Source organism: Solanum lycopersicum, chromosome 7, assembly GCF_036512215.1.
Source record: "Solanum lycopersicum chromosome 7, SLM_r2.1".
Lineage (NCBI taxonomy): Eukaryota > Viridiplantae > Streptophyta > Magnoliopsida > Solanales > Solanaceae > Solanum > Solanum lycopersicum.
The window spans coordinates 3,585,890-3,595,016 of record NC_090806.1 but is presented as its reverse complement, the minus strand read 5'-3'; the positions used below and the strand labels follow the sequence as shown (position 1 = coordinate 3,595,016).

The window sequence follows — 9,127 nt, the reverse complement described above, 5'->3', positions numbered from 1 at the left end:
ATTTATACCCCCAAGTTTGTATTTATCATTTTAGAATGATTATGTTTTATGAAGAGTCATGAATCTGGAAAAAAAATATTACTATTGATTTTTATAGGAAAAAATTATTATTACTTACTATTTGTAATTGAAAGTGAATGTAGAGATCAAGCTCAGACAAAATGTATTTAAACTATGTATATAATTGTATGAATTTTATACAACGATCATGACAAAATTCAGTTCAAAACTATAATGGCGAATGTTTTTATAAAAATATAAAAGTTTGAGATATTATTTAAATTTTTAAAAGTTCCCAATAATAGAATTTGGTTGAAATACTATTCCATTTGAGAATCTGGATTGTTTACCAAAAATACTTCCCAAATAATGGCAAGATGTATATCGACAATATTTATCAAGTTTATTCCCAAATATTTTTGAAAATATATATGGTCAAACAAAAAAGAAATTTTATATATATATCAGTAGATATTAAACATAGTATCAATTCATTTTTGGACAATGATTTAATATTTAAGGGGATCCATTATTTCATTCTAAAAATGAAAATGATATTATTTCTAAAATTCAAAAGATTAAAAGGTTAGTGAGATTTCTAAATTGGGCATTTAAATCAAATGAAATAATTTAATTTTAGCAATACAAATTTTACTAAATTAAAATATATAACAATTAGCCATGATTTTAATTTATAAATGTGCGTATTGCATTTGTTATTTTGATGTAAGCATAGCATACAAATATTTTCCCCCTTTAAAGTCAATCAACTTATTTATTTTTTTTATTTTATCTTTTGAATTTATTGCCAAAGAAAATTGACCTCAACTAAGTAAGAGAAATTTATATTTAGGATTTAAATTTAAAATTTATAACAAAAAATAAAAATAAAAATAAAGTGAATCCAGATATGACTTAACAAATTAAATTAAAAGATTAAAAAAAAAATACTCTACTTAATTGTTTTTCTATTACAATTTGTGTTAGTCCATACACATTCTATGTACATATATTCTTTTAAACACACAAAAAAAATATTGAAGTTAAAATATCTTCATTTAAACATGAATATTATTTTGTAAAACATATAAATTGGATTTACCTGAAATATTATCTCTTGAAATATAACTCCATCCCTCAATTTTACAATTTTCTCTTATTATTTTCAAACACTAAAAATTCTAATATAAATAATGAGTATTTGTCTTAATTTGATCTAATTCGACAATTAATCACTTCAACTTATTTCAAACTTATTTCGAAATATTGTGTAAGTTGAGCGTTTCAACTAACAAAATAATCATATAGACACTTTTAAAATTTATGTATAACGTCCTTATGGAGCGTCCACGAACCAGTTGATCAGATGTCTAAATGTGTATATTTTCTCAAAAGTTAAAATATTTAATTATCAATTGAGGTGAATTTAAGATGTCTATTCATGTACAATAACACCTTTTTAAAACTATAAGCATAATACATAAATAGATACTTAAATTTGACTTCGCTGATAAATAAATACTCCAACTTATAAAATAATAATTGAAGACATTTTCAAAATTTATTTATCACATCAGCGTTGAGATATACAACGAGGACACATTAAAATATCCAAACATTCATACATTCTCAAAATTTGAGTGTTTAATTTAGCTATCAATTGGGATTAAATTAAAATACCTTATCTATACATTATATCTTTTAAAACTATTTTACATCTGGCCAAAATATGATTCCTACATATCTAACCTGCCATTGGAGAAGAATATAATATTAAATCATGTGATATGAATTATTTTATTATTAACAATGTCAAATTTAGTTTGTGGGCATGCAATAATATAAATTTTCCCCAATTTTATTAATCCCACATGCCGGCCTAATTAAGAAATAATAATAATCAAATTAATATATTATCTTTGTTTAAATCGATATTTTACAATTTATTAATGTATACATTTTAATCGTTAGTGTACGAAATTTTTAATTTATCATTAACTTTTACGTGTTATAAAAAGTAAACTTTATATATGTTATTCTTTTAAATTATAAATTTCATATTTTAATAATAAATTAATAAACATGATATATTATTGGTAGAATATAATCCATGTTAGTGATTTCCAAATTAATAATTAGAAGAAGATCTTTAGACATGGTCACAAGCAATCCTTGACTTTTTCTTAATTCTCCTTATCGTATAATGAGATAATGTTATTTTAAAATTTTCTTTTAACATGGATACTAATAGAAATACATATTTTTTTCGATAAAAAATTCTATTGGAGTTTGCGATGAAAAATTTATCAAAAAAATGAAACATATATAGAAAATAAATTATCACTGACTACGACGGAGAAGTTAATAGAAAAGGAAAAAAAAGTAGGATTCTTCAAATTAAAATTTCACTTACCTAGTAAAGGAGATGAATGAATCACATGAAGATCAAAACACCCAATGATTAAATGAATAAATATTAACTGATACTTAATTAGCTTGTGGAAATATATAACTTTAATTTGAAGCATTTTTAATGAAGTCTATCTCCCCAAATATAATTAAAATGGCCGGCCTTAGGTACATTAATTTTCTTAGTATTAATCGGCCTATATATTAGCTCTAGTAGATATTTTTTTCTATCGAAATTAATTTTTCTATCTTTCTAATATAAGAACAAAATCTACGTATACATAAACTTTTTTAAATTTTATCTATGAAATCATATTAAATTTATTGTTATTTTTCTTGTAGATATTCTGCTTTGTTTCTTATTAGACGTGTTCAATATTTGTTTTGAAGTTCCGTCTAGTACGAATTCACTCTTATAAGGCTTCCAACCCAAGAACTCTGTTTTGGAGCATTGACAGAGCAAGTTTTTTACATTGCTTTATCGAAAAATACATTGCATAAATAGTTATATTTAATTTATAAATATATAGTATTTAAAATTTTAATTCTTGTCTCTAAAGCATTAAAATCTTATTCAGTTCATCGTAATAATGGATGATAACTCTAGTATTATCATTCCATCTAAATTAGCTTCACATTATCATGATCTTTCTCTTTCTTTATTTTCAAAATTCATAATAATTTTATGATATTAAAAAAAACACGAGGATAGTCCTGAATTCTTCACTTGTTTAAATTTAAAATCCACAATAGTATTATATAATATTTCTGCATTAAAAATGGTTATTTTCAAGGGCGGCTCAATACTATCGAAGGCCTAAAGCGAAATTTCAATTAGAGGCCTAAAATCTAAATAACTTCATATGCATTATTTTTTTTATTTTTTTTAAAAAAGAAGCTTGCTTTTTAAAATGCAAAGTTTACTTAATATTTTTTTATAAATAATTTATTCGATTTCATCAATTGTTGAAAAACATTTGCTTACTCAGGCAATAATTATATGAATTGTTAACATAGAATTAAGTTGATAATTTTGTATACCCCTGTTTTACTATGCTTGTTGTAATGCTTGAAAATCCAAGAAGAAACTGAAAAAAAATTACAATTCATTTTCTCAACACTTTTGACTATTAGATTCATATTTTTTTATAGAGTATTACTCCACTTATCAAAAATTTAAAGAAAAGAGTGTAAAAGGAGTTAAAAGAATAAAACAATGTGAATATTAGCATAGAAACGATGAGAAAATAAAATAATTCTTCTTGATTTCTTCTATTTAGATGGGGTTTATGAAAATAAAATAATAGTATTTTAAAAAAAATATATTCTATCATAAATAATTAATTTTTTTTCTAAAAAAAATATAATTTATTATTGATTAAGACTGAAGCCCCCTAAAGTTGGGTGTGGATTACATACACAATTTCTTTCATTTTTGCTCTAGCAAAAAATGGAAGGTGTCTTACCTCACCAAAAAGGGGGTTTACCCAGATCATCTCCTTAGCCCAGATCTATCGAGCCTCAATGAACCAATGCCTTATTCAAATAGGCATAGGAGCCGGCCCTGGTTATTTTTCAAATTGGTCCAAAAACTAGCCAACCCATAAATATTTACAATTTTTGCCCTCCATATATGATTTTGGAGGGGGGGAGGGGGGGGGGGGGGGGGCACTTCCAAAATAGCCAAAATATTGGATATAAGCAACACAAGGCTGGGATAAAAAGGTGATAAATTAAAAAGAAGAAATAACCATATTCATTTCTTGTTTATCCATGGCTTCAACAAGACCATTACACACACTTTCTTCTACACTTAGACAAACAATTCCTTCTTTGGTTCCATTGATTAATATTTCACACAAATCCAATTCAATTTCTTTCACTTTCTCTTCTTCTTCTTCTTTGAGACAATTTGCTACCTTTGTATCATTTAATCCTTCTGGAAATTTTGACCTCTCCCTTTATGATGACCAAGAAAGTAAGCACATACTATACTTTTCATTTACATACATATCCGTTTTATCTTGGGAGAAATTAATCCATAACCTTGGGTACAGTGAGGGGATTAAATTTCTTAAGCACAGACAGTAGTTTCTGTGGACTCGAATTAATTCTTGTATTCTATATTATTTTCTGCTTCATCTGACTTCTGTTTCTGTTTCTGGTTATAAACTTTATAAATACAAGTTATTGTAAGAATAACACTTAATACATTCTAGACTTACATTTACATACGTGTTACAATTGAGATTTTGAATTTTTAGATTCTAAATTTTTCATTTATTATTAAGTTCGCGAATAAATATTTAATAAATTTTCTATATAAATATAAATTTAATTAAAAGCTAATGCCCCTTGCTTTTGGTGTTATTGACATAACAAATGTTGTTTCTCATATATATTTTTTAAAATTTTCAATTGAATTTTGTCCATATGTTATTATTTTGAAAGGATAAGGTTAGCTTATAGTTGGTTAGTTCATTGGTTCAATTTCTACTAATGTATGATTATGTTTTTTTTTCCTATTATATTATATAGTGATAATGGACAAGTACCTTATATTATATAGAGATACACTTATATTATATAAAGGTTTTATTATTTTTCTGGACTTATTTTATGAATAATTTTCTACCCCTTTTCGACCTACATGGCACTATGTTGTGGGCTCAATGCTGCTTGACTTTTTTTTGAAACTAGTGTCACGTAGGGCGAAAAAGGATAGAAAATTACGTAGAAAATAAGTTAGAGGGAAATCGAACATTAGTATAGTATAAGTGTCTCTTTGAAATTTCGGACATAGATTGAGGAAGCACTTATGCATTTTCTTAATTATATATGTTGTTCCTAGTCTATTTCTTTTATTTCTTTCATGTTTTCATGTTCTCAATTGATCAATATCCATAGACCATATGTTATTGTTTTGAAAGGATAAAATTAGCTCATAATTGGTCAATTTATTGATTCTTTAAATTCAATAATAATAAATTTTAAATGTCGACTCCAATTTTGTAACAGATATAGAAGTAGCACCACCACCTATGCCACCTTCAGAAGGTAGATATGAAGTTGTAATAGATAATGATATTATTCAACGTCTTGATTTATCCCCATTTCAAAATGCCACTGGAATTTCATCACCCTTATCTGGTAAGTATCTCAGTAATTATTATTTTCTTCGTTTTAATTTATGTTATATAATTAAAATTTTGAGAGTTCATTAAAATTTTCTTTATGTATATAGGTCTGTTAAATATTTAATAATTATTATAATCTATAGTGTTTTAAAAATAATTCTCAAATAATAATTAACATATAATTACAAGTTAAAATTGTGACTGAAACATTTATTTCACTCGATTTCTAAACAGTAGAAAAACTGAACATGGTATATGTAGAGAAAAATACAAGAATAGTATATCCAGTGCAATCTTAATGATTTTTTTTAATCTAATTAAATAATTTAACACAAAATCTTATCAGATCTTCGCACAAATAGCCGAATAAATTTACTGATTATTTTTCTGAACTGATATACATTGATTATACATAAGTATACATATATTATACACATGTTGGCTATTTTTAATTTAATCAGTCGAATGAACAACTATTTTTTAAAAATTAATTTTATCATTATTAACATTGTCTATGATTTTAATAATGTTTCAAAAAAAAAATGTGACAGCCAAGCCAAAAGAATTTATGGAAAGAACAATTGGATTTACAATAAATTACAAAAGGGAAGATAAATATGATCTAAGGGAATTATCAGAATTTCCAGATATAAGACTATGGTTTGTTAGATTAGATGCTACTTATCCATGGTTACCAATTTTATTGGATTGGAGAGCTGGAGAACTTGCACGTTATGCAGCAATGTTGGTACCCCATCAGGTATATAATTCTTTAATTAAATTTATATACGTTGATAGTGTAAAAGAATTTTTATATAATTACTGTATATTAAGTTTTTTGTACGGTCGATGTTGAATTCTTGACTAAACCAGACAAAGCAGGGCAACTAGTGCACTAAGTTTACATTATCATTGGACAGCGGCAGAATTAGAATTTTTTTTCCAGAAAATGTAAAATATAAAGAGAGGTCAAAAGGATTCGGTATATATCTAGTTTATATACATCACGTAAATAGATTATTCTTTTTGTTCCTTCTGTATATACGTTATCTTTTGGGATAATGCACAAGTACCCCCTCAACCTATGCCCGAAATTTCAGAGACACATATATACTATACTAAGGTCCTATTACCCCCTGAACTTATTTTATTAATAATTTTCTACCCCTTTTCAGCCTACGTGGCAGTATCTTGTGGGCCCAACGCTGGTTGACTTTTCTTTCAAGCTAGTGCCACGTAGGCCGAAAAGGGATAGAAAATTACTTATAAAATAAGTTCAAGGGGTAATAAGACCTTAATATAGTATAAGTGTGTCTCTGAGATTTCGGGCATAGGTTGAGGAGGTACTTGTGCATTTTCCCTTATCTTTTTGATTTCTTTGTGTTTATTGTTTAATATTGTAAATCCTTTTAGTTGAACTTCTGACTCCGCTATTGCTTTCTACACGTGATATTCTAATCACATGACAATAATTCTGCCAACGAAACTTTTGACCAATTTAACTATTTTAAGTTCAATATTTTATTTTATTTTTTGACATTTTTCTTTGTATTGATAGATGAGTATGAAAATGGGAGTTGTATTTAATCCAGAGGCATTGGAATTGTTTGTGATGAATAAGGTGTTTGTAGTGTATTCTTGGTTGAAGCAAAATGAGATTCCAATGCCAAGGCTCAAGACAAAAGACATGGCAAGAATGCTTGGTTTTGGGATTGGTGATGAACTTTTTGACTTGATTGATAAAAATCAAATTGATCCTTCATAAAAATTTGAATTAATTTTTCACTAAATATTTTGTAATTGTTGAATATAAAATGCTTCTTTTGTCTAGTATATTAGTTGTATCAATTAAATTCAATATGGTTTGGGATAACACATGACTTATCTTAAAACTATGTTATTATAAGAATTCCATGTTATTTTTTTCTTTTTCCCTGTGGACAATTTGTTGTTTACTTATTATATATCGAGTATACATCTTCAGAAACTACATAATCAGACTAATGAATATTTTTCGATATTACAAATAATAATAACAATGATATATTCAGTGAAATCTTATAAGTAAACTCTATCCTATCTCGTGAAGGTAAAAAGATTTTTTCTCAAAGGATTCCATTACCTTTAAGTAACAAAAGGTCCAACAATTTAATGTTTGTGCCCAGCCCAAAAATGAAATGAGATGAAAGACCTATTTTTGTTCCTTGAGATTTTATTTAGAAAAACTACCTAATTAGATCAACATTCCTATATTCATTAACTCTCCCTATAATTTGAAATAAATATATATTGTCTAATTAATTAATAATTTCGCATTCAGATTTCAAGTTAGATACACCTAGATACATGTATTCTCACTACTAGATACACTAAAATAGGAAGAGAGGTGAGCGAGAGAAGGAGAGAGGCAAGCGAGATGAAATATATATCTAAGATATATGCGAACCACACTAGATACTAGATAAATATATTTGGGATACCAAATACAAGGGGAGAGGCGAGTGAGAGAGTCAAAACTTGAATACAATATATTTTTAAAAAATTACACCTAATTTTAACCCAACATATTTGAGATATATATATCTAGAAGTTCAAATTCTGGTAAGTTTCGTAATAATGAAAAGTAAAGGGAAAAGAGGCAAGTAAAACCTAAACTAGCGAGACTTTTTTTAGTTTTCATTTATTTATTTATTTATTTATTTATTTACTCTTTCTTATCTTATTTTTAAAAGGGATAATTATATGTAATAGCAAACTAATAACTTAAAACAAATAGAGTAGCTACTGTTGATTTACTTTGCCAGTCGCCTCTCTCCAAAAACTCTCGCTCGCGACTCTCCCTCTACTCGCCTATCTCGCTTTATACAACAGAAGTGTATAAATTGTGTTTTCGTTTTGTATAAAGCGAGAGAAAATTGAATATACACATGGAAAAACATATATCTTCGTGCTATACACTTAATTATACAATTTACAAACATTTTACTTCGATTCAATTGTAAAATGCAAATTTTATACAAATATTGTAGCAAAAAAGGCCAGTGAATTATACAATTGCAGTGAAACACAATTTTCTCTCGCTTTATACAACAGAAGTGTATAAATTGTGTTTTTGTTTTTGTATAAAGCAAGAGAAAAACATATATCTTCTTCCTATACACTTATAATTATATAATATACAAATATTTTACTTCAATTCAATTGTATGCAAAGCAAATTTTATACACATATTGCAGCGAAATAGGCCAGCGAATTATACAATTGCGCATTATACAATTGCAGTGAAATAGGTCAGCGAATATACAGTTGTAGCGAAATAGGCCAGCGAATTATACAATTTAGACCAGCGAATCATACAATTGTATATGTATAGCGAGGCCAGCAAATTATACAATTTAGGTCAGTGAATTATACAGTTGTATATGTATAGCGAATTATATAGTTATATGTTTGCTATGGGGCGCAATTATGCAAATTTTGCTATAGCATACAAATATGAATTTTTTATTTGCTATATGTAAAAGTTGCCCATTTTAAAATTCTCAAAATTACTTATTTAACATTTAATCCAATTAATTTGC

The 9,127-nt window shown here is 26.5% G+C and overlaps 1 protein-coding gene across 1 annotated transcript; it reads left to right on the top strand.

The window, feature by feature from the left end:
- Positions 1-3,844: 3,844 nt before the first annotated feature.
- Positions 3,845-7,475, top strand: LOC101254005 (protein CHLORORESPIRATORY REDUCTION 6, chloroplastic). The gene is made up of 4 exons (XM_004242669.5): positions 3,845-4,387; positions 5,428-5,559; positions 6,098-6,306; positions 7,105-7,475. The coding sequence occupies exons 1-4, from the start codon at positions 4,183-4,185 to the stop codon at positions 7,309-7,311; spliced, it is 753 nt and encodes a 250-aa protein (XP_004242717.2). The 5' UTR covers positions 3,845-4,182; the 3' UTR covers positions 7,312-7,475.
- Positions 7,476-9,127: the final 1,652 nt, after the last annotated feature.

Bases quoted from the DNA above. Each gene is read 5' to 3' on its own strand.
- LOC101254005 (XM_004242669.5), top strand. From the start codon at position 4,183: ATGGCTTCAACAAGACCATTACACACACTTTCTTCTACACTTAGACAA. The intron at 4,388-5,427 runs GTAAGCACATAC...ATTTTGTAACAG, and splicing joins CCTTTATGATGACCAAGAAA to ATATAGAAGTAGCACCACCA. The intron at 5,560-6,097 runs GTAAGTATCTCA...AAAATGTGACAG, and splicing joins AATTTCATCACCCTTATCTG to CCAAGCCAAAAGAATTTATG.